This window comes from Esox lucius, chromosome 17 (genome assembly GCF_011004845.1).
Source record: "Esox lucius isolate fEsoLuc1 chromosome 17, fEsoLuc1.pri, whole genome shotgun sequence".
Classification (NCBI taxonomy): domain Eukaryota; kingdom Metazoa; phylum Chordata; class Actinopteri; order Esociformes; family Esocidae; genus Esox; species Esox lucius.
The window spans coordinates 438,212-465,206 of NC_047585.1; the positions used below are offsets into that span (position 1 = coordinate 438,212).

At 40.9% G+C, this 26,995-nt stretch overlaps 1 protein-coding gene across 2 annotated transcripts; it reads left to right on the top strand.

The window, feature by feature from the left end:
• The first annotated feature begins 15,621 nt into the window (after positions 1 to 15,621).
• Positions 15,622 to 18,104, top strand: LOC106023958. 2 transcript variants are annotated; one of them, XM_020045015.3, is made up of 7 exons: positions 15,622 to 15,791; positions 16,117 to 16,237; positions 16,370 to 16,506; positions 16,612 to 16,827; positions 16,962 to 17,096; positions 17,298 to 17,463; positions 18,010 to 18,104. In XM_020045015.3, the coding sequence occupies exons 1-6, from the start codon at positions 15,677 to 15,679 to the stop codon at positions 17,426 to 17,428; spliced, it is 855 nt and encodes a 284-aa protein (XP_019900574.1). In that variant the 5' UTR covers positions 15,622 to 15,676; the 3' UTR covers positions 17,429 to 17,463; positions 18,010 to 18,104. The 2 variants fall into 2 exon arrangements, with proteins under 2 accessions (XP_019900574.1, XP_012987938.1); XM_013132484.4 differs by having other exon boundaries at positions 16,744 to 16,827.
• The last annotated feature ends 8,891 nt before the right edge of the window (positions 18,105 to 26,995 follow it).

Below are 26,995 nucleotides of genomic sequence, written 5' to 3' on the forward strand. Positions count from 1 at the left end.
GTGAATGGCACAGTGGATTGTGTTCACCGACAATGTTATGTCACTCCTTTCTGATATTGCTCCACTACTTTTCGCCGCAGCATTGGGGGAATTGATGATCCTTTGCCCATCTTGACTTCTGAGAGACACTGCCACTATGAGAGGCTCTTTTTAAAACCAATCATGTTGCCAATTTACATAATAAGTTGCAAATTGGTCCTCCAGCTGTTTTTTATCTGTATATTTAACTTTTCCGGCCTCTTATTGCTATCTGTCCCAACTTTTTTGGAATGTGTAGCTCTCATGAAATCCAAAATGAGCCAATATTTGGCATGACATTACAAAATGTCTCACTTTCAACATTCGATATGTTATCTATATTCTATTTAGAATTAAATATAAGTTTATGAGATTTGTAAATTATTCCATTCCTTTTTTACTCACAATTTGTACAGTGTCCCAAATTTTTTGGAATCGGGTTTGTACTATATATATTAGGGGTGTGCAAAAAAATAGATTCACATTCGAATCGCGATTCAAGCTTTGCCGATTCTAAATCGATTCATAGAAGTCCAAAAATCGATTCATAAATATATATATATATATATTTTTTTTTTTCGTGTTACTATTGTCCTGAAATGAGTTTAGCTCAGCATTCCCATAGATGGCGCTGCGACGAATTTATACTGACGCCTGCACACACTCATAACCAAAAGAAGAATTGCAGCAAAAGTCAGTCGGCGCAAACAATGGCAAACCTCACAGAAAGAGTTATTCAATCTGCTCCATCCTCACTGAAGGCGATAGTTTGGGCACATTTCGGCTTTTATAACCTCGAGGGAAAGACGGAACTTGATAAGACTCATGCTATATGCAGGCTTTGCAAAGCAAAAGTTAAGTATTTTGGAAACACCACAAATGTGAGAAATCACATGATACGCCATCACCCAGAGATTAACATTAAAGACGCGGACGAACAACAACCTAAAATAACTAATTTGCCCGTCAACCAACGCACTCTTTTTCAATGCTCTAAACTTCCACCGAACTCTGAGCGGGCAAAGAAAATAACGCAATCCATAGCCTATTGCATTGCAAAAGACTTGCGCCCCTACAGCATGGTAGACAATGATGGCTTTCGATATATGAAGCACATAATTGAGCCTAGGTATACTATACCATCCCGCCGCCTTTTTACCGAAAAAACGATACCTCAACTATATTCAGAGACAAAGGAACAAATCGCGGGCAGCTTGCAGAAAGCAATACGAGTTGCAATAACCTGCAATGCCTGGACATCAAGAGCAGTTCAATCTTATGTCACATTTACCGCTCACTTTATCACCGATTGTTGGCAACTTGAGACTCGTGTTTTGCAAACTCGTGCAATGAATGAGAGCCACACAGGAGCACATATGAATGAGCTGTTTCAGACTGTGGCTCAGGAATGGCATCTCACAACCTCCGACCTAGTCATTGTCACAGATAATGCTGCCAACATGCTAGCTGCTGCGCAGATGGGCAACTTCGAGCACGTTAAGTGTTTCGCACACACCATAAACCTCGCCGCTCAGAGAGCTTTGAAACTGCCGACTGTGTCACGTTTGCTGGGGAGGATTAGGAGAATCACCGGATTTTTTCACCGCAGCACCAGCGCGAGTCATATCCTTGAGCAGAAGCAGAAGCTACTCGAACTGCCACCTCACAAGTTAAAGACGGACGTGGCTACTAGATGGAATAGTGCCTTCGATATGATTGAAAGATTCCTCGAGCAACAAGCAGCCATTTGCGCTGCGCTTCTCTCTCCCGAGGTGAGAAAAAGTGGAACAGATATCTGTACCCTGAGCGAAACGGATGTCACCAATGCTGAAGAAATCGCTGTGACCCTGAAACCAATAAGGATGCAACCAACATCATGTGTGAGGATAGCACACCGACTTTGTCCGTGATTGCTCCGATGCATGCACAGTTTACTCCACGACACAGAAACAGCTTCAGCGGTGACACTCAAATGGTCCGAGAAATCAAGCAGGCCATTCACGAAGATCTGTTGAAGAGATACTCGACTGTGGCTGATAAAAATTTGCTCTACACAGCTTCAATTTTGGACCCAAGATTTAAAGCCCTTCCATTTCTCTCCCAAGATGAGCAGTATGACGTACAATCCAAAGTTATAGCTGAAGCTGTAGCACTTGAGGTAGGCTAACTATTTCTATCTTTAACAATAAAATATGTAAAACAATGTTGTAAAACTGTATTATATCACAATTATGTGTTTAACATAATTAGCTAAGCTTATAATACAGATTTTATTAGCACAACCATACACATTGTGTAATGTGTGTGTGTGTGTGTGTGTGTGTGTGTGTGTGATGAATGTTAATTAAGAATATTTCCTTTAAGTTTTCCATTTTTGTTGGGAATTGTGCTGCATTCACTCGCAAAAATATTTTTTTGGAATATTTAAGTTAGGAAATGTACTAAATATCTTAATGGATCATTATCTTTACTTTATATCCAAATGATTTTAATTTCACTTATACCGATAATTTTGACCCATACAATGTTTTGTTGGCTATTGCCACAAAAATACCCATGTGACTTGTTTTGTGGTCCAGGGTCACATATTTCAGATGTATTCCATTTTATCTTGTAGTGGGACCTTGTTGTTATTATATACAAGGGATAATATTAACACTGAACTTGGAATTTAAATATGAGACTTATTTATTGATTGTGATTTATTTTATTATCTTTGGCCTAAGGATTATGCTGAGGTGCCCAGTGGCCCAGATGAAGGCTCTCCTGGACCCAAAAGAAGATGTACTCCAACTCCACTAGAGAGCTTGTTAGGCAAGACATTCAGTGATGCCGGGGTGGTTCCTAAATCTTCCAACACCAGAGCTGAGGAGGAGATGAAAAAGTATCTGGAAACAACCTCCCCACTATCACTCTCAGAAGACCCCCTCATCTGTGGAGGTGCCATGAGACTGTCTTTCCCCCTCCTGGCTAAGTTAGCTAAGCGCTATTTATGCATCCCTGGTACTAGCGTTGCGTCAGAGAGAGGGTTCTCACTGCCGGGGACATAATAACTGCACAGCGGGAGCATCTCACTCCAGAACATGTAGACCAGCTTCTGTTTCTGCAAAATAATTTACATATTCCAGCAAGCGGTGGACTATGATTTGGTTACACACACATACACCTAAATGTTGACCCATTATGTGATTCTGATACATCACAAAAGTTCTGTTGAATAGACTGTATTGCCAGAGTTCTAAAAAGAAAGGGCCTAGTTTTATGAAGTTCAATGTGCCCAGTCAAGTTCACATTTCAACAGTTAACCTGGTAGCCTACAGCACTTTAAAACTAAATGTATTTCACCTCACCGACTGATGGCTTTAAACTTGAAATGTATTTTGAAAGCTGGCCAAAGCTTGGCACTTTGCACTTTTTAGTTGCAAAAGTTTTTATTTTTGCATGAAGACATAAAGTAATATCAAACTACATTTAATTTGTTGTTTCTTTTCTTTAAAATGTTATGTCTACTACAATCAATCACTTAGGAAAAATTAAACTGCATATACATACTGTGAATCGTTTTTTTGAATCGAGAATCGTTTTTGAATAGAAAATCGATTTTGAATCGAATCGTGAGCCTAAAAATCGATATCGAATCGAATCGCGAAATTTTCTGAATCGTGCACCCCTAATATATATACTGGATGACGGTTATACTGGGTCTTCAAATCTCCTTACAACCACCACTGCCACAAAACAGCTACAGATCAAACAATACATATGTATCCATATGACATACTGTTTGTAGGCCTACATGAAAAGCTGAGGCTGGATTGACATCTCGGTGACATTACAGTTACATTCATGTAGCCCATAGAATGACCCTCATGCATTTTAACAAACACTTGATGTTTCTTTTAGAACCACTCAACTGTGTTGCAGTTTTTCATCACCAGTTTAGGGTTAAGCCTCTGCCCACAGCAACACTCATTTTCAAAATTGCCATAATACAAGTTACAACATTTGTCTTCAGACTTTTATTTAACGGCATGAAGTGAGTCAGTCCATTGCAAAGCCATTTCCCCCCAATACGTTTTTATTGTTCTGCATAGCTCTGGGCCAGCCAGGTCCAAGGAGCTGACCGCAGTGGTTAGGCCATTAGCCATCCCTGATAAGGGACAATGTAAATTAAAATGTGGAACATCTCAATGTAGACAGTGACAGTCTTAGATGGATTTTAGTTAGTGATGCCAATCCATACAAATGTTGTCTTTGCTACATTTTTATGGATTGGCACTAAGCCAGAGCTCCGCCATGAACCCTGGCCTGGCTGACCAGCATGGTCAATTCAACAGCCACTGTCTAGTTTGACAATGCATGCATGATCATTAATTTCAACACTATAGTAATGTGGTACTTGAGTGGCCCATGTATTACTGCTTGCAGTGACATGATGGCTCAGGTTAGCACCTCACCTCACAGCAAGAAGGACCTGGGTTAAACTTCAACCCTGGTCCTTTCTGGGTGTTGCTTGCATGTTCTCCCTGTGTTTCTTCCAGGGACTCTGATGTCCATAATATCAAGACACACACATTTTTAATTAAGTGTGTTAGCTCCGTGATGCTGCTTTCCACCCAGTGCATACTGGGATATGTTCCAGTACTTTCAAAACCTTTTCTCCATATGCTGCTTTTTCTAGTTTCAATAGTGTCAGTATGCCTCACTGTATTTTTCTCTCACACGCTCTTCCTCAGGGCACTGATATGAACATGAGATTACTATATACATAACACATTCACATTCTAGTCAGATAACATAATTACAAATACTTTAAGCTGTTAGAATGCCATATGAGTGCATGTGTAATGATGTGTTTTTCTCATTTCTGTTTACCATTTTCTCTGTAAAGCACTTTGGATAAACTGTGTTGTGTTTAAAGCGCTACATAAAAAAAAGTTGACTTAACAGCATTTAGTCAAAATATCGAAAGTATCATTAATATTCTTTACTCCCCCCCCCCCCCCACTGGCTAGACAACTATACATTATGTTTGATGTAATTAAAAGAGTTTGCAAAATGTGTACCTAGAATTACAGAGTTTGAACATATAAGTAGGCTACACATACAAAAGATTTACCTTAAAATGACAAAGTAAATTGTTATATTGTTAGTATGGACATAAACCTTTGTATCATATTACTTAAAATAGCAGTTGTATTGTTAATCTACAGATAATGTCCGTAATTTATTATGTTAGGTAATATTATGTTAGGTAAAGTAACGTTATGGTAATAATCCAGATTTATTTTTTTACGTTGTGTTTCAAACCCAGGTCCTTCCACTCCACAGACCGGTGTTCTACCCACTGCTCCAAAAAGGAACTTCCTGTTAGAGGAGGCGAGTAGTTGTGTTACAACATCAATATGTTACATTTTCTTTCTAACCCAAACCGTAACCCTAACTTTAACCCCAGTGCTGTGATACCTTACCTACCCTTTTTCGTTTTCTAACCTTACACCAAGCCTTAACCTTAACCTTAGCCCCAGTGCTGTAATAACTAACATTAACGTAACTGTATTGTTAAAATGCATTTATTATGACCTTGGTTAAGGCCATTAATCATCCCCTGATATCCATAAACCCTGTGTGGGTAAGGCACCAGCCTTCAGACCTGAATGTTGCCAGTTTGAAACATGGCTTGTTCATTTTGTGCAAATTCGATGATACGTTTTCGTACCGTTCGTTAAATATGATACGTTTGTCTGGCATTTGTAATATATTATTTGTTTTAATAGCATTTGTAACATGTTATACATTGTAATAGTTTTAGCCAATTCATAATTTATTACACGTTTTGGTAGCGCATTGTAATGTAACCTAACGTAACGTAATATATCATTCGAAATTGGGTGCCAAGGATTTATGTACATAGTTTGTGCCATTTTTGACCTCATCTCCACTACTTGACCTCTTCTACAGACAAATCTGCGTATCACATTGATGCAAGAGTCTGTGTTAGAGAGAGGAAGCCATTTCAAGGTGCACGTCACTGTTGGCCAAACATGAAAATAACTCCATAACTCTTTCTTATGCTGCGGCCACATTTCTCCTCAATTGGTCCAAAATATATATTATACATATATAAATGGTGGATGATGTGGTAACATGCAGGTTTCTGGTAGGTCAGCCCTCTTTTATTCCCCTACTCTGGCCTTTTGTTTTTGGCAGAAATTACATACTCTAATTTATTTTTTGTCTTAACTAAGATAGTATGTGATTTCTTCCACTGTGTCCAATGCTTTCATGTATGAGACGGATGAATAGAGTGGAGATGACGGGATGCTTGACATTTTCTGGATTGGCCGCCCTCCTCAGCCGCTCTCCAACTTTCAACAAGCCATCCTTCATGGTTGGATCAAACCTGAAGATGGGTCTGTTTTTCTTTACACAGGTGCTCTTCTCCAAAACAGCAATCTCTTCTGGGAAGTCTTGAAGTTGGCTGAATGTAATGATAGCATACACAGCTTGAATGATGTCCTAGACGGAGAGACATTACCCACCAGACTTGGATCTGAAGCTCTTCATCTTGAAATCTTGAATTAATTCCTTTCATTTTTGACAAAGGATTTTGTAACTTTCAAAAAACATGTAACTGCTGTTTTTGAGAAATAATCCATCACTACACTTGTGGGGCTTTGCTTCTCCTTCATTTCAATGTGGGTTCACTGTTATCATTTTAACCTCTGGGTCACTTGATGTCATCGAGGTCTTCATGCAACAGCCACCATTGCGTTTTATCTTTCCAAAGGAAATCTGGACCTGTTATCCATCTGTTGGATTTGAGGAAATGGTCTGCATTCATACCACGCCATCCGCAGGATTACACATAGAGACCACATGCTGCCATTGAGAGGTTCTTGAAAGTTCTTGTATAATAAAAACACGGTTGACCACAAATGTATGGAACCTCTTTGTCTTATTGGTGATGTAGCAAAGAACAGGGGTATTGTTGGTCCAAAGCACTGACTTCAGCACTGAATCAACTTCAGCTGCTAGGACTGGAGCTGCCAGTTCCAGGCTTGGAATTGTCACCTGTTTCAATGGAGCCAGTCTGGCCTTTCCCATTATGAATCCCATATGAAGGTCTTTATCAATATTTACCTGTCATAAGTATGAAACACCACCGTATCCTGTCTCGTTCACATCACAGAAATGATGTAGTTGGACTGAACTTACACTTCCAAAACGTTTTGGTTGGATGCACCTGCTGATCTGGAAACTGGTCAGCTGGTTTAGTTCCACTAATGTAGTTAATATAGGACATATGTCACTTTTGGATGATTGATTGACAGTAGGCGTGACGTGTGTTCCGGTGTGGTACTTCCTGTGTGATGTATGTTAGGGGTTGTAACTTTCTGTATGACGTATGCATGTCTGGGGGATGAAATATGCTATGGGGAGGTAATTTATGGTGGCTTTGATGTTTAATATTAGGGCTCCAGGTTTCTGGGGATGTTAAATTCACCAGACATTCGATGTTACGATAAGTCCGATGTTTCACAATAGGGTGCCAGTGTTCGGCTATGTTAAATTTCCAAGGCATAAGATGTTTCGATATGCATTGTGATGTTTGTTGTTTTATGGGCGCCAGGGTTTTGGAATGTTTAATCCCACAAGAAATCAATGTTACGACAAGTTTGTACAAAAGATGATCTATAACCAGTGGGTGGTACCTTTCATGTTTTTACAATGCCATATATGGCTGGCATGGTCTGTGTATTTAAACCACATAGACCCCAAGTGTTCAGACTAGGCTGAGTAAACCTATGTGTACCTTACAAAATATGATGGATTCTACAGTGATCAACATTGGGTTTCAATCACCGGTGAAGGTTAACAGCTTAGCAGCTGCACAGCAAGTCGGCAAAAGAATACATTTGTGTGGCGATGACATGATGAAGATGCCACCCCTGAAGAAACCGATGCAAAGTTTAGCTCGGATTCATCAACTACACCAGGATATGTTGGCACAGGAGTGGAAATTGGAAGACGAGCGAACTGGTGGATACAACCCCGAGATACCAGAAGGCACATTTTAACTGTCCGAAGGCGATGTGTTTAAACAGGGTTTGAATGATCAAATGACCTTTAGTGCTAGTTTATGGAGCACCTTTCGAAAAGTTTTTTATTTGGGGCCAAAACTGGGCACACATACGGTAGATGTGTTGTTTAAAGTCATTGAAAGAATGAAGCAGTATGACTCTGTTGGATTAGAGCTATTTCAAGTTAGAGTGTGACTGCAACTGCGCACTGTTGGACCTACGTACAACCCTGAAGACCCGCCTTAAGCTAACACATTTCTCAACACAGCATAAAAACCGACAGACTGCCTGTGACTATCAAGCAGACGGCAGACTTTACCAAACATGTCCCAAGAATACAGCCAACCGGAGTTTGAAGAACCCAAGGCTGAGCACTGGCTGTGTGACACTTTCGATGACAACACTGAACCGTGCTATGGTACCCCGGACCCTGATACCTCGATTCCACCGTTATACCATTGGCTTGAATGGCTTGTCAGCGCTCACTTACGACCTCTTAATCTATCATACCTTTCAAATGCTGACAAGAGTTATCACAAAATGGACAAAAGCCTTGCACCGCAGTTTTTAATGATCATCAAAGCAACATTGGGTATGATCCTGGAACACGTTGTTGCGGCCATTCTCCACAAAGCATGCATTGGATGTGAAGTAGACGACCTGAGCCAGAGAAGACATTCTTGTCTTGACCCGCCTGATAATTTTTTTGGGACCCATTATGATGACATGGTGGATGCAGTTTTAACACAGCGACTGAAATGTTCTGGTGAAGGCTTTGGATGCATCTGGTTTCAAGCATCGCTGACCGAAGTTCATGTGGTAGCTAAGACCTTTCTGCACAAACTCAAGTTGGAGCCGAACATAACACAGAGACTGAATGAGAATAGGGATGAATACATGGATACATTTAATGAGGAAGCTCTATGCAATGCTGTAGAGTCTTGGTGCAACGACAACAAGGAGACTGCTGTCTAAGGGTGGGTAACTTCAGTTGTCGTGTTTACACAAATTCTATGTGGCTTTAGCGATTAAACATTTGATGCACAAAGCTACCAAGTATGGATTTGATGGTTGTAGACTTTTTAATAACCAAGACAATGTCAGAATAAAGCGTTTTAAAAATGAACAAGCATATGGAAACGGTCAGGAAAACATATGATGATTGGCCACAATTGGTGTCAAATGGTGTTGAAACAAATGCTCGAAATAACTTAATGTATAAACTTCTAACATCTTTAAATGCTGACAACAAAGACTTAAAAATTGGGCACCTGTTATGTGTGTTTACATATGTAAACGTATGTGTAATAAAATTGCTGCATAATGAAGCTGTGGATGTAGACTATTTATAAAATGTTTACAGATTTTCTAATCAGTAGAAATCTGAATGTTTGTGTAACTTTTCAGAAATTCTTGGATGACATGTAACTCCAAAGACTTGAATAAAATTATATTAAATACATACAGCTTAAAAATTAAGAGAGCACTGCACCTTTTTCTTTCATTTCCAAAAAAGTCGAAAAGTAAGGTTTTGAAATGTTAGACAAGTTCTCAATAACCTGTATGGTACAACAATCATGTGGTTATCAAAGTTACAAGCTCCGAGTTGAAAAAACTGTGAGACTCTCCAAGTTCAGAAGTGCGTTTACCTAGGGTTATGAAAAAGGGTACACAGATTAATATTTTACAATAACGGAATGCATCCTGCTTATAAAAAAAAGATTACGATGGTATGAACAGGAATTATTGAAAATAAACTTGGCTAAAGATAAAACTTTTAGTGGAAGCAGTTCTGTATGAGAAAGTACAGAAAAGAAAGAAAATTTGTCTTGTGAAATGGCTTGGTTGGCCTGAAAAATTCAACAGTTGGATAACATCGGAGCAAGTCCTTGACCTACAAACAGGGTAAAAACACTAGGATTTGCTAGACCGAGTCATTTACAGCAACTGCGATCAGCATGGGTGACGGCGGTTTCCACATAATGCAAAAAAAAAACACATAACACAGTAACTCGTCGAGACATGTCTATCAATTTGCTATACTATACCACAAAATTTGCCAAAGGTATAGATTTGAAAGGTGATTGGGAAGTGTCTGATAGAATTCCAATACCCGCATACATGGAAGATCTACAGGACTCGAAACACGACAAAACATGGAAATATGAAATCAACACCGGTTATTACAATGGCATGGGTAAACTAGTGGCGGAGATCAACCATTTATATAAAAACACATGGCGTATGGGTGGGTTATGATAAATTAAAAAATAGAATGTTTCTAAAAGACAAGCCCCATTTTAGTAAAAAATGTAGTGCAAAGTTGGAACAGATATTAGGCTTACAACCAGGCGAATGGTGGTACACCCGTGGTACGCCCCATTCCCCGCAGATATTCTGGCAGGCTTTAACACCCTATACATCTACACAGATACAATTGATTATCAAAGGCTTGAGGACAGCCATGTCCTGCTGTTGAAAACTGAACATATTACAAGGGGAAAAAACTAAGTTGTCACAGTGACGTACGACAAGCCACACTACGTACCTCTTAGCAAGAGTCAGTTTGATGAAATCTGTTTTGTTTTGTATAAGTAAAATCTGATCAGAATCAGTTGGGTTCATTTGTAGTGGGAAACGTGATTGCAAAATTGCACTTAAGTCAAACAATCTTTTAGACTATAAGATGCAGCCTCAGAAACTCTAAGATGATCCTAAAAGTCATGTTGAATACTATACAGCGAAGGCAAGTAACTGTTTACCGGGTTATCATGGTTGCGCAGCATTGTACAGTGCGGGGCTAGGGGGATTTTCCGCATGCTTTTCCGGACGGCTATACCTTTGTTGAAGGGCGGTTTCTCAACCGCAAAACCACATTTGGAAATGCGCCAAGGAATATAGTAGGGAAGTTCGTCAGCAACGCTGTAAATGATGCACTATGTGTCTTTCCCATACGTGTGATTCACTACCCGGCAAGTCAGGATTTGCCATCATTGCCTCTTTTATTTTCTCTGGAGGTCCCTCCAAGACCGCCCTTCTAAACCACTCCTGCTGCAGACCTCCCTTCCCCGGGTGGTGCCCTGTGTGTTTGGCCCATGTTTCTTTGCATTCTTCCAGATTCTGTCTAGGGTGTTGATCTTTTTCCCAGGGTAACTTAGGTACCGGGGCCCCAGCCAGCAAGGGGAATCGTTCCCTCAAGGCTGCGTCTATGCGTCCGACCACCTGACCGAAAGGGGTGTCGTCGGGGTTCCGCCTAGTGTCGGCCCCTTTTTCTATCTCAATCATATCCTGGGCAGACATGGCTCGGGCGGCTACTGCCCTCCAGTCCCCCAGTGCCATCATTTGACCGGCTGTGAGTTTATCAAATTGTGACAACCATAGTCCACCTCCCTCTCCCATCGGGGGTAATTTATCTACCAGTGCCTGTGCGTCTCCCAGCCCCAATGGTTTATATCACGGTTCACCGCCTCCCACTCTAAAGAGAGGCAGTTGAAACCCAGCACAACTAGCTTCCCCTGCTTGTGACCGCGTATACATTTTATTTTGAGTCCTTTGAATTGATTCTACTGCGTCATGGTGTAGTTTATGTTCTGGTGGGGGCGAACGCGGCAGAGGGTATACCTCTGCGTCTCCCTTACTCCAATCTCCACTACTGTCTGCGTCGGGGTCTTCGTCTGAGTCAGTCCATTTCCCTACTGCTTTCCCCTTGAGTACCACCCGTCCTCTTTGTGAATTTCCTTTTTTCTGCCTAGTTCTGGTCCTTCTCACTGTGTCACTATCGTCTGACCCCGACCCCGACTTTGAGTCCTCACCTAACCTACCTTTAGTACGGCCTGACCTTCTCTTTATGGCCCCTGTAATCTCATCCTGTTTATTCTCTCCTAGTTGTCTCCCCTTCTTGCTCTTCTCCTTGTATATCCCGTACTCTCTCTCTGCCCTTGCCTTGAACGGTTTCACCTCCCCCTCAGTGTCTGTCTCGCTCTCTGACTCCACCTTCCTACTCAACTTTCTCTTATCTTGCTTTCCTGTGACTTGAATTACGGGCTTGCTGTTCTGTGTGTCTAAAGACAATATACCACTCTCTAAACGTAACACTGGATATAATGGTGCACGCTCTGTACCAAGCACCAAGTCATCTTCATATGCTGGGGGTTCTATCTCTCCTCCCTTTTTCTCCTCCTTAATTTTCTGTCCCTTTTTCTCTTTGTTCAAATGGTCTACGCCCTGACACCACAGTGCTAATTTACACCATTCTTTTCTGTGCTTTTCCCATTCCTTCTCCTTTTCTCTATATCTCCCTCTCTTGACCAAATTTGCTGTTTCCTTCTTGTCTCTAACTCTATCTCGATTTTTGGAACAATCCTTCTCCTTATTCCACAAAATAACATGTAATGGTCTCCTTTCCTCCATCCTTAATCCTGCCTCACTCACCAATTTCTCTTCTATCCCTTCTTTTTCTTTCTGAATTGGGTCCATCCTGCCTACAACCATCATTACATTTGCCACCTGTATCCCCAATTGTTTCCACTTTCCCGTACCTGGACCCCACCCATCGTCATCAACTTCTCTCCCAAACTCCCCGTCCATTTCTCCGTGACTTATGTTACTGTGAGTCCCAGACTCAGAATGATTAACAAATGATTAACGGGTCCCTGACCCAACACTTTTGGGACTTGAAAATTCGGGGAGTTCCAAACTCCCTGGACCTCTAACCCAGCTGAACGTGAACCTTTACACACAATAAGTATTTCGAGGTGCCCCTAAGTCCTCGGGCCTCTTACCCGACTGGTTGCCAAGACTCTAACTCGCAACTCTCCACCGTCCCCGTCGGGAAGTGCCGTAGGGTAGTCAACCCCAGAACCAATACCAATTGCCTCGCCCTCCTGAATTTAAACCAGTCCCACTACGTTTTTCACATGTTCACAATTTAGTCAATATGCCAATATACAGATTTAGATATAACAGGCTCTGCTTACCTTTTTTATGATGCACCGGTGCTGGAACCTGTGAGTCCCGTATAGGTCAACTGGACCGAGTCGAATTCCTTCTCCTTTTTCCAATCCCGGACGAGCCCCCAAAAATGTTGAAGTCTAACACTTCCCCGAGTTGGTTTGTTGGAAAGGAGAATAAAACACCAGGAGTCAGGTCAATTATCATACCGCATATTCCGTTTATTACAAAAGCTTTTGGAGACAAGGGTCGCCGCACAATGTCTAAGGATCAACAGTCAACAGATCATTTTATACTTCCACTATGCCCAAAAGATAGAGTCGTTAAGTTACAAAGCAAGTGTGCTATTGGTCCAGTTCCAGTTCTATTCCTTATAAGGATAAATGCAAGTATCCCCTTGCCCCCCTTGTGGTTTCTGTGTTGTCTGTCCGACTATGTGTGTGTGTCTCTGACTTGTGACCTGTTTCTCACAAGACAGACATACTAAATCTTTCTCTCCCCGGCAATCGCTTGAACAGGGTTTCCTATTCTCCTACTTGCTCCTTCAGTTTCAGCTCATATTACAAACAATTAATATTTTGTTTCATTGGTTACAACAGCTTATAACAGTTCACTAACTCATACAATCAATACATCTACACATGACATAGGCATCCCACACAGCAGAACACTCCTAAGCGGATCCGCGTCCATGTCGCAAAACCCGCGTGACTGTCATATTAGTTTTAGCGCCGCCCAGAGAATCAGCTCCGCCTCAGGGCAGCACCGTAAATTCTGCTTTCCGACACTGGACCCGTGTCGGATCCGCAGAAGTGGACTTGCCTTTACTGTAACGGTTGAACTACAGTTGCTACACCAAGAGCTGAGACAAGAGAGTCATATCAGTGGAGATTTTCTTTCCTGGGACACGGTTGCGCTGAACTGAGTAAGTGTATAGATTTATTGATATATTGCGACATTCACAGCAAACATAGGCCTTTGTGTTTTTTTATCATCATGTATAATGATTGTAATGACATTGTTTGATATTAGGACTTTTGTGCAACATGCTATTGTTAGCTGAGAAGTGATGATCATGTAGCCCATTTGATTTAAAATGGGATAGTCATTTCGGCAGAATATGTTATAGTAGTGTGATAAAGACTGGTTTGGTCTCTTTTAATGTGTCGCTGTTATCCATATGTAGCTTATGCTATGTTAGCAGCATGTAGCTGTTAGCTAGCATGCTGCTAGGCACGATTGCATTATTTCGCAAGTATTGATAATGCCTATATATAGCTATATGTTTTTGTTCATGTTTGCGATGCAAACCTATAGCTGATGAATTGGCACTGGTATTTCAGTCAATGAAGTGGGGTCAATATTACAGTCAGTGAAGCACGTGTCTGCTATGATAGCTAGCAGGTACAATTTTAGCATGTTTAGCTTCTAGCTAGCTGTGCATTGTTAAGTTTGCATTTTGGCAAGTTTGGTCTCATGTGTAGTGTCTATCTGCCATCCTCTTTATAATGAAAATCAAGCTTCGGCATTTTAATCACTGTTTAAGTCGGTTCAGACAACTAATGGGTATTGGCGCCTGTTTGAATGTAAAGTACGGGCTTATCTGCTAATGGTTGCTACCGACCATTACCTTGAAACCATTCAGCAAATACACAGTAAATATGGTGATTTAACATCACTGCTCATTTTACACACAGTTTAAAATGAGCGGCTAGTAATGAGTGAACATTACTAGCTAGCTAGCTAGCTACGTTTTTCATGTTGGTTTTGAGCGGTATGCACCCCCACTAACCTAGAAAATTGTTTTAAAACAGTAACATTAGCTAGCTAGTTAATACGGAGGAATACTCCATGCAGGGAGTCAAAGGCAGAGGGACAGTCACTGCAGTGTTAGCTAACGTTAGCTTCTTGTTTCATCTGGGGTCTAATAAACAGTCTAGTTTGTAGCAATGAAACAGACAACACCACTATTCAACAATGTTTTTATTTAAATACAACATTAGAAATGATAACTTTTACACACCTGATCAACGTGTCTTTCTGAAATGTCTCTTTTAGAACAAAAATGAATAAAAAGACTGTGCCTGTCTCCTTATCAACCTTAAGACGAACTGCTATATCCATTTTGGTAAGCCCTGAACATCTCTACCTTGCTGTCTATGCCGGACAAATGCTAAAATCTTTTGTAAACCATTTTGGTGAGCTGTATGGGACATACCAGATTGTGTACAATCTCCACTGTCTGGTCCACCTGGCAGACGAGGTGAGGGGCATGGCTGTCTGTCTTTTTCAGCAACAACACCCCAACAGATTCTGCCAAAAAAATGCAACAGTACTCTACGGTTGAGCTGAAGTTCTACTTGACCATTATGACCTGTACTTTTTCCTTCCTTATACTTCTTCCCACCTTGGGGCACCATTCAGGTTAACTTTCAGCCCATCTTACTTGCTTATTTGTATACATTGTAGGCCTATACTTGTGCATGCTTTAGTCCATGTTATTCCTTTTTTGATGATGAATAAATACCCTTTTTCTTTCTTTCTACATTAAGGATTTTCATCTAATTGAATTTCAAGCAAGCGAGGACATTGCTGTTGTGCCAGTTGACTGGTATGATGACGGGATGGTGTACTGGCCCAGCTTTAAGAGCACTGAACGTGTGAAATGGGCAGCTGCTAACGAGGAGAAGCATGAGCCAAACTGGCCAAGATATGACGTAAAGGTCGTCAGAACTTTTGGTATGCCAATTCATAAAATTCTTGTTTAAAAATAATTTCATGGTTGCTTCTCCTTATGCTTCGAATAACCTATTATTTCTATTTTCTGAAAATGCACATGAAATTGTCTTTGCCTTGCATTGTTTAAAATGTTAAATTTATATCTGTGGATGCTATTCTTGGCTAGGTCTCTCTTAAGAGATATTGTGTTCTCAACGAGACCAACCTGGTTAAATAAAGATAATAATAATAATAATAATGATACTAACAATTATCATCATCAATATTCTGTGCAGCTCTACAGCTAATTTGAAACTCATGTTCATTTTAACATATACCATTTTAGACAACTACAAAAACGCCATCAGGCTTATGAATCAATATCAGACCGGCTGCAACACCTCTGAGCTACAGTCTGGGGCAGAGCAGGAGGGTGAGCTGCCAGAGAAACGAGTCAGGAAGCCAATGTAAGTGGGTTCGGTCTTGTTTTTGTTATGTTTCTACAGTAATAGGAAGGTTATTTCCTGTAGCATTAAAAAAATATATATATTTGGCAATTTTGGGATTGCAATAACCAAAATGATATGGTTACTTAACAGCCATCGTTTTGGGAACTCTGATGAGAGTGAAGAAGAGACAGAAAATTGTGACTTAGCTTCTCTGAGGTCGCCACGACCTTCCAACTCGGCTGGTGTATCAGTTGGATCCTCAAGCCCAAACCAATTACACTGGCAAAGTAAGGAATAATCTCTTAACATCAAAATAACAAAATCATAATATAGATATGGTTTACCTGGTTAGTGCTAAAGATATCCCCCTCTCCTTTTATCCATTCCTCCAGCTCCACCAGGCAGCAGAGTCACTACTCCTCAACCTGGAGGAAACTGTCTAGGGCCATTGTTTGGCCCTGTAGCTCACAGTATACCATTGGTTAACAGATCACAACCATTTAATAGCAATCTCTCTCCCTTAGCACCTGACCATGGTGCCGGACCGCAACACCCTTCACCACCTCAACTCCCTGCATCTGCATTTAACATGAGGAGAGTTACTCAAGGTAGGGACTGATTTCTGAAATATTAGTGAATTGGAAGGCCCCAAAGTGTATTATAAGTCATGGTTAACAGATAACTACCATTTAATAAAAAAAATGTCTCACTCTCTCACACCACCCAACTCATTATGGGCCAGGAACGGCAGTCCCTCCTCAACTCCCTCCACCCCCCGCACCAACCCTCAACATGAGGCGAACAGAGCCCTCTTCAATCCTGGCCTACAGACCAACATGGCGAGGGGGAAGAATGACCGATACCATTCCCTGCTATGGTGAGCACTAACTGACAAATCCATAGGGGCATTCTGTGCCACAGATTTTGGAAAAACATCCCACAACCATCACATATTTTCATAACTGTTGTCATTAACTATTGTCAATAACTAAGGTCAGTATTATGAGTAATGAGGATAAACACTGAAACATGATGTTTTATACACTACATTTTAGCTATATTTCATGTGTGTCGACAGCGGCTGAGGTCCACATCCTTAGCCTGCTGGAGACCATTAAACAGCAACAAGACCAGCTTGCCGGATGCCGGACAATATCCAGTTTCCCCTGGAACAATTGGAGGCAGTGGAGGCATTTGAAATGTTTTTAAAGGAACCGTCAAATGGCCCAGCTCGACAGAGAGTGGTGAGTTTTCTTACTTAATATGAATCTTGCCATTAGGTTTATTGATTGTCCATGATTATTGCAAATATTCTATTGAACAGCCCTGAACAGGCCTGTCCTGATCCGCATTTTAAACGCAAGTAAATGGATTTTACCCACCGCTCAAATGTCAGAAATAGTTTATCCATCTGTTAAGAGTTTACCTCCAAATAGAATCTATGTAGGACCCTACCAAACTTAAAACATTACACAACCACACTGATTTATCCACATACAATTGTGCTCTGATCAAATAACCATTTAATACCACTGATATTGTTTGAACATTTTGGATGTCTTTTTTAAACATCCGATAGCGAAAGGTGCGGCAAACCTTACCCTGATCACAAATTCATAGTTTACCCACCTCTTATTTTAACCACCACAACCCTGTTTATAACTTTATAATAATTTATAGTTTCTTTTTTTATTTAATCTCCTTAATACCTATCTCATATATTGCATTGTGTAAGCATACTTGGCTTTGGATGCCACATACCATAAACATATCTGTCTGTTTGATTACAGGTGCTGTGAGGAAAAACAGTGACACAGTCAGCCACGGACGCAGAGGTCACCAAGCACGCAATCAGGTGGTTCAACCTGACAGCGGATCGCGCAACGAGGAGACGTGTCCCGCCTCAAGCCACACAAACAGAGTAATAGGAGAAATAAGCAATAAACAATATTTTTATTGAACTTCTTGTCGTTCACCAGTTATTCATTTTCTGATATTTTAGCTGTGCATTTCATTGAAGTTTTAGCCTAATGGATAAAATATTTTATGTCTGCACCGACCTAGGCCTATAAAGCACTAAATTAGGTTTTGACCACAAATTGAATGTAAAGTAGCTTAGCCAACGTAGGCTACATAACAAAAACAGAATAGGAAGAACTTATAACTTTCCATAAATGTAAATGACAATTTTATATTTCCATTGAGTAGTGATTACTTTTGTACAGTAAATTGATGTCTTGACTTGAACCTTTTCTGTTAGGCCTATTGACAATATTGTTAGGTTAAAAATATTTAAGATTAGGACTTTATTGCTGTAGTAACCTAGACTAGGCCTAGTGATAGAAATCCTATGGTTTAGTTTATCCTATTTTATCCTACAGCAAGAACAGACGGGATTTTGAAAATGAGAAAACAGGTCCAAAACTGACCCGGGCCAGATGAACCAGGAATTTTATGAGTCCATTACGGGTCCGCGGCGTATGTATGTATCAATTTGCGGGTCCCAAACGCGATCCGCCTTCGTTGCGGATCCGTCACTGCGCGCAAGTGGACGCCAATACGGGTCCGCTTCGCTGGTCTGTTCCGGAAGCTGCAATACCTTTTGCTGTGTGGGATGAAAGTAGCAATTTTGGCTGAACGCCACTATTTTTAATAACATAGACATGCATCTAAGTTGAGAAGATTCCCTAGACTTTAGGAGGTTCATTGAGTCATGATAAATGTGTTGTTTCAACTTAGTTTTGCTGTTGCCTGTGGAAATGCACATTTTTATATGCTAATTTGGGAGTTGTTTCGCTGGGAAAGACACCTTTGTCTTAAGGTTTTATGGGTTATACTTCCTTCACACAAGGGACCGTGTGGCACAGTTGTTTTTTAGATTTTCTTTGGGGATGTTTTTATCATTTTCACATTTGTTTTTGTTAGATATTCAGTTAGCGACTTTTTACTGAATGAATGTTAGATTCCTCCCAACTATCGATTTTCTTTTCATGTCCGTCCTGCAATGGTTCTGCTTTCACGCTTGGAGTCATTTCCAGTTGACTCTGTCGTGAAAGCAGGGGGGGACTGTATGAAATTATTATCTATGATAAAAAAGAGTTGAACTTAGAGTTCAAAGCGAATTATATAAGTATTTAAAGAGTTATATGAAGAATTTAGTTTTTCTGTTTCCATAGTTATAGCAGAAAATTGGCATCTGTTGAAATCAGCATCCCTTAGTGTCCGTTCACAGTGTTTGTCTAATTGGGTTTTTTTAAAGTTTGTTTTATACAAAATCTTACATTATTATGGTTGAGTAGAATACATCTTACCATTTTTAAATGGTTTAGCTAAGAAATAACTAATTTGAGGGGATGAATAAGTGACTATGGGATTGTTACTGTTTGTTTGATATTTGATTAGAAGTAATCATATTAATCTCATGCATTATGGAATAAGTGGGTAAAAATGTGCAGGGAGCATGTTCACTAAGTTTGGCTATGTTTTACTTAATACTGAGAAAGTAATTCTGCATCAAGTTTCATTCTGGAGGGGGCTGTTTGAAATGGGTTTTTGACTTGTTTGAAGTCTTTAGAAGAAAAACAGACTTACTGGTGACATTATCAAAATTGGGTATTCTAATTCACCTACATTGAATACTTGGTGTCCATTATTCTGGTTTTTGACTTGAAGGAACCAGAAGTGTCAATTACATGTTTATTTACATATTCAATGACTCCTCATTATTTTTATAGACATGTGTCAGGTTTGGGGACCACACAATTTCGTTTCTGCTTTTTGAGGATGATGTTGTCGTGTTGGCCCCTTCAAACCAGGACCTTCAGCATGCACTGGGACGGTTTGCAGCCGAGTGTGAAGCGGTGGGGATGAAAATCAGTACCTCCAAATCCGAGGCCATGGTCCTCAGTCGGAAAAGGGTGGCTTGCCCACTTCAGGTTGGTGGAGAGTGCCTGCCTCAAGTGGAGTCAGATACCAAGTATCTAGGGGTCTTGTTCACGAGTGAGGGAAGGAAGGAACGGGAGATTGACAGACGGATCGGTGCAGCTTCTGCAGTAATGCGGTCGATGTATTGGTCTGTCGTGTTGAAGAAACAGCTGAGCCGCAAGGTGAAGAAAAAGCTGAGCCGCAAGGCGAAGCTCTCGATTTACCGGTCAATCTACATTCCTACTCTCACCTATGGTCATGAGCTTTGGGTCATGACCTAAAGGACAAGATCCCGGATACATACGGCCGAAATGAGCTTTCTCCGCAGGGTGGCTGGGCGATCCCTTAGAGATAGGGTGAGAAGCTCGGTCACCCGGGAGGAGCTCAGAGTAGAGCCGCTGCTCCTCCACATCGAGAGGGGTCAGCTGAGGTGGCTTGGGCATCTGTTTCGGATGCCTCCGGAATGCCTTCCTGTGAGGAGACCCCGGGGAAGACCTAGGACACGCTGGAGGGACTATGTCTCCCGGCTGGCCTGGGAACGCCTCGGTGTCCCCTCGGAAGAGCTGGAGGAAGTGTCTGGGGAGAGGGAAGTCTGTGCATCTCTGCTTAGACTGCGGCCCCCGCGACCCGGCCCCGGATAAGCGGAAGATGATGGATGGATGTTTATAAAACTAGCTAAATAACCTCTGGTCAATAGAAAGGCCAGATTAGAAATTGTGAAGTATAGACATCAGCCAGTTCAGTTTTGGGTGTTGGGTATTGCATGGTGCTGCAATATGTTGTGGTAGCTGTTTTGGTTCAGGGTGCCACTAACTCTGTGCAAGTTGCCGACTCTGGATCCAGCATGATCTGCCAATTAACATTAGAAATGCAGACTCAAGTGTCTACCAAAGACTTATTTCTTCAGCATGGTCTACGATTAAGTGTAGTCTGGCCCAGGCATATGAAGGTGAATGGAAAGGCTTGATACTGTCCTCCCTTGATGTCTTCCCAAGCGGGCTTTTTCCTAAATAACATGCCCTGATGAGACAAAAATAATAAATTTCTGATGAGACAAAAATAGAGCTTTTTGGTCTAAATTCCACTCGCCGTGTTTGGAGGAAGAAGAAGGATGAGTACAACCCCAAGAACACCATCCCAACCGTAAAACATGGAGGTGGAAATATCATTCTATGGGGATGCTTTTCTGCAAAGGGGACAGGACGACTGCATCATATTGAGGGGAGGATGGATGGGGCCATGTATCGCAAGATCTTGGCAAACAACCTCCATCCCTCAGTAAAGCATTGAAGATGGGTCGTGACTGGGTCTTCCAGCATGACTATGACCCGAAACACACAGCCAGAGCAACTAAGGAGTGGCTCCGTACGAAACATCTCAAGGTCCTGGAGTGGCCTAGCCAGTCTCCAGACCTGAACCCAATAGAAAATCTTTGGAGGGAGCTGAAAGTCTGTATTGCCCAGCAACAGTCCCGAAACCTGAAGGATCTGTATGGAGGAGTGGACCGAAATCCCTGCTGCAGTGTGTACAAACCTGGTGAAGAACTACAGGAAACGTATGATCTCTGTAATTGCAAACAAAGGTTTCTGTACCAAATATTAAGTTCTGCTTAATCAAATGCAAATTAATTGCTTAAAAATCATACAATGTGATTTTCTGGATTTTTGTTTTAGATTCCGTCACTCACAGTTGAAGGGCACCTATGATAAAAATGACAAACTTCTACATGCTTTGTAAGTGGGAAAACCTGCAGTGTATCAAATACTTGTTCTCCCCACTTTAGCTGCTCATTCGTCTTGGCAAAATTCCTCCAGGTCATGCAAAGTCTTTGGTCACGTTTGAGATCTCCCCAGAGTGGCTCAATTATATTAAGGTCAGGAGACTGTTATGGCCATTCCAGAACCTTCACCTTTTTCTGCTGTAACCACTGGAGTGTCAACATGGCCTTGTGCTTAGGGTCATTCTCGTGCTGGAAAGTCCAAGAGTGTCCCATGCGCAGCTTTCGTACAGAAGAATGCAAATTGTCTGCCAGTATTTTCTGATACATGCTGCATTCATCTTGCCATACATTTTCACAAGATTCCCCGTGCCTTTAGTGCTCACACACTCCCAAAACATCAGTGAGCAACCACCATGTGGGGATGGTATTCTGTTCACTATAGGCCTCGTTGACACCTCTCCAAACATAGCGCTTATGGTTGTGACCATAAAGCTCTATTTTGGTCTCGTCATTCCAAATTAGTGTGCCAGAGGCTGTGAGGCATGTCAAGGTGTTGTCGGGCATATTGTAACCGGGCTTTTTTGTGGCATTGGCGCAGTAAAGGCTTCTTTCTGGCAACCCGACCATTCAGCTCAGTTTTGTTCAAGTATCGTCATATTGTGCTCCTTGAAATAACCACACCATCTTTTTCCAGAGCAGCCTGTATTTCTCCTGAGGTTACTTGTGGGTTTTTCTTTGCATACTGAACAATTCTTTTGGCAGTTTTGGCTGAAATCTTTCTTGGTGTACCTGACCTTGGCTTGGTATCAAGAGATCGCAGAATTTTCCACTGCTTAATAAGTGATTGAACAGTACTTACTGGCATTTGCAAGGCTTTGGATATCCTTTTCCATCTTTGTAAAATTCCATTGTTACGGAGGTCTTTTGACAGTTATTTTCTGCTCCCCAGTATCTAGCCTGCTCAGTGAATCCATGAGAGAGCTAACAAACCCAGTGACTATTTATACACAGGCACTAATTGCAATTTAAAAAGCCACATGTGTGGGAAATTCACCTTTAATTGCCATTTTCACCTGTGTGTGTCACCTTGTGTGTCTGTAACAAGGCCAAACATTCAAGAGTATGTATGTAAACTTTTGATCAGGGCCATTTGAGTGATTTCTGTTATCATTATAATTAAAAATGGAGCCAAACAACTATGCGATAATAAATGGCTTCATATGATCACTGTCCTTAAATAAAATAGTTTTTTTGCATTATCAGTCATATTTTCAAAATCAATGCCAAAATTTCACAATTTCTGCCAGGGTATGCAAACTTATGAGCACAACTGTACATGCAAGGGTCATGAGATGCAGTCCCTTAATTGTATATCATGATATTGAGGAGAAAGAATGGGGGGGTGATATTGCAACTGACCTAGTGCACACTGTTCATAAATCTTAGCACGACTGTCTTCCGTACAAAACTAACAAACCAGGCTAAACCAGACTTTCAACTCTCACAGGTGTGGAGCAAAAAGAAATGTGGAGAACAATAATTGTATAATTATTTTTCTGTAGAATGGATCAGGTAGGGAAAATGTTTGACATTGCCTTTAACTATCTTTCATAAACTACTAAAGAAATGATCCCCCTAAGTGTAACTAAAGTCAACAATCTGTCTGTACTTGTGACACACCCAATGTGCCTACGTGTCATACACAATGTCTTAGACACAACCAGCCCAATTGTGGTTGAATTATGAATGTTACCCTAGAGATCTTGCATTTACAATTTTATAAGCAATTACAAAGTCCAACATTGAAACGTCATGCCCCACTCCACATTTCACCTAATTAGGTGAAATGTGGGATACAGTGAATTTATACAGTGGAACTATTGATAATTGTTTTGTCGAAAGGTGAAATTCTTCTTTTACTTCAGCTTTCTCCTTGAGGGCAGCAGAATGTATGCTAAAATACCTTGATATTTGATGCCATTGTCTCCTCCATCCTGACCAGAGTCCCTGACAATGTTGAAGAGGCAATGCAGCCATTACCATGCTTGACAGTAGGTACTGTGTACTTTGGTGATAAGCTGTTTTGTCTTTTGGTCAAAGATGTCTTTTGGAGTTAAACCCAAAAAGTTCTACCATGGTTTCTTTTTGGATGTTATGCAACTGTTATAATATGCAGGGAATGCATATTCCTGCAGCTCCTTTAAAATTGCCATTGGCTTTAGTAGCCTCCCTGAGGCAGGATGTGCTAATCTATGCAATGCCCTGGTGGTACCATCTTACCTACACTTCTTAATGTTGTCTTTACAGTGTTCCATGATACATGCAATACACTTATTTTACATCACTTTCCTGATCTAAGCTATCGAATAATAAAATAATAGCTCTTTATTTAGCTTCTTACCTTTCAAATGTTTCTTGGTTAAATACAGACTTAGTTGTTAAACTGCACCCTGCTAGAGTATGTTTGAACACTAACTAACAGTATTACGTAATATATGTTTAGACAACGAGGAAGCTACACTGCTGGTAATTGTGATGCAGCTCATTGTGATAAAACAGGAAATGCTAGTCTTATGAACAGCTATTTGTATCATGTACTGCACATGGAAGGGCTTTGATGCACATTCACAATAATAACAGTAGCTGTACTAAAAGGTCACATATATACAGATGAATATCATGTCAGATCACTCCCACCCCGGTCGGGGCCAGCAAAGCAGTAAACACATTTCCTATTTTCCCCTTTTTAAATATGCAACCTCAACTTATTTTCTACTGTTCACTTCATTCAGATCTCAGTGAATTATCCACATCATGATAATATTGCTGAGTTAGTGTGGGTATCTTATATTCCCAGAATGACAGATTGGGCCATTTGGAAATTGTAATAATAAACTGACTCCATGTGCTTGTGTTATTTATTAGTGTGCCTGTGTTATTTATTAATGTATCCATACATACCTTACCAAGACTAATACGCCCCCACCCATTATCCTAGTGAAAACAAACATTGTAAGCTGGAGCCCTGAACTGTTGATCTACCCAGAGACATCTGGAACCTTTGGCAACTTCTTTCTCAGCTTCTCTGACTTTTCAGGATGAAGAAACTCAAATACACTATTTGATCGGATTGCAAGTGAAGGGTGGTGTTTCGGGTTGCTCAAGTAATGTGTAAATAACAACTGGTCTGTTCTACGTGGAAATGACAGGAACTACCCTGCAGTGAGGGCAAGTACAAATGACTAAAATGAAATGTTATCACAAATGTGACCTGACCCGAGCTCATCCCAGCAAGCAAAAGTGATTTAAGTCAAGGAAGCCCCAAATTATATTCAGACAACACTATCCTTTTGTTCCCAATGAAACCACCAAACATTTAGTGCAACATGCTGGAGGGTTTGCATATTTAGATGTAAATTCAAGGTCTTTATTTATCCCTCATGGAGGGAAAACATTCTACCTTGAATCAATCTTACAAAAAAATGTAGCAGGACAAGTCAAGGTCATGTGAAATGATGGGCAACAGAGCTAATTCCTGAGGTACAGGAAACATGCATGTAGAGTGCAACAGCACTGTTATCAAGATAACTTTATTAAAAATAAACATTGCATGTTTCTTCTTAAACTTCTTAGCTTGCTGCTCTCAGCCTGCTTTAGTTTTACATCCTGCTCCACCTGGATCATGTTCAACCTCAGGGGAATTTGCCTGTAAAGGCTGGCTGTTTAAACAGAAATGTCACAGTAGCAGAAATAGAACAGGTTCTTAAATGAATGGATATAGCACAAGAGAAGTGGATGGTCTACTGTGGTCCTTGTCATGCTAGCCTCACGCATTGTTGTGCAAACTACCAGACTTCCAAACTGTAGTTATCGGGAAAACCGTCAACAAATTATGGGGACAATACCTAAATGACCTTTAATAATCCCTTCCATTAGCAGTGTATACAAAATGCTTGATAGATCTTAAAGAGGCTGAAACTCCAAAGGGTAAGCAATGTAGAGCAACAGTGGTGATAAGAACAACTTCACAGAAGGAAGTAACCTAGAAAAGAACCTGGCTCAGAGACTTTTATAGTGTACTTTGATCTGACCCTTTAATTTCTACCCCTGCAAACTTGATAGCACAACTTAAACATTATTGCTAGTGACACGTTCTAAGATTTTCCTTGATTACTTTGGAGTATGCTATTCTTAATTAATAACGCCACATCAGGTTTAAGCCTGACATCAATGTCGTCTGAAACCCTGTATTGCTGTCCGAGCTTCATCGACATGCCAAATCATCTCCTTAGGGGAACACTTTTTCTGCATTCGGCATGTTGCTGAACGCTTACACCTAGAGATCAGATCATACATCATCACAACCTTAGCGCAATGATAACAGGGTTGAGATATCCTGTGCCCATTACTTAAGACACCCTTAACATAGTAACAGGAGAGCGCCTGGCATCTGGATGCAGCGCTGCTCCAGGATTCTCATAAGAAAACAAATAGGAAAAAAACAAGTCAGTGTTTGAACCAGTTCACTCCCAGGTGTGGTGCCAGGGCCTCCATCCAGTTCAAGGTAATAAATTGCAGTCTGACAACATTGTTCTCAAACAGCTAAATGTCAAACTTTTACCTGACGCTACTTGTCTGGTCCAGGCCTCAGGACATATACAGTTTAGTGACATGGGAACTCTGACTAAGCCAACATGATATATCCTGTTTAAAGTCTGATTTAGATGCACTATTTTGAGTACGTTTTCCCCCAACTGCATTATCCAACAATTCACTGGCAAAATTTGCTCCAGCTTTTCTCATACCCAAATGGAAAAAACAGTGGTAATTAGAGGCTCAGATTTTATTGGTCAGGTCTGGAAAAATAAAAGGAAACATTGATAAGATTACCGAAGCAGTATTCAGATCACAGAAAGACTTCTGTAGGAGTAATCATACTAACTTGCTGGTTGTTTATAATTGTCTTATTTAAGACATAATTATACCTGTAATTATACCTGACATAATTATACTCCTAGAGATATAAGCCTTAAGTTCATGGCCAAGGCAGGGTATTGTCAATGCCAATCCAGGCTCAGTTAGCTGCTTCGAGCACACTGGCAGACTTTTCACCATGTTAGTTAAGGAGTTTA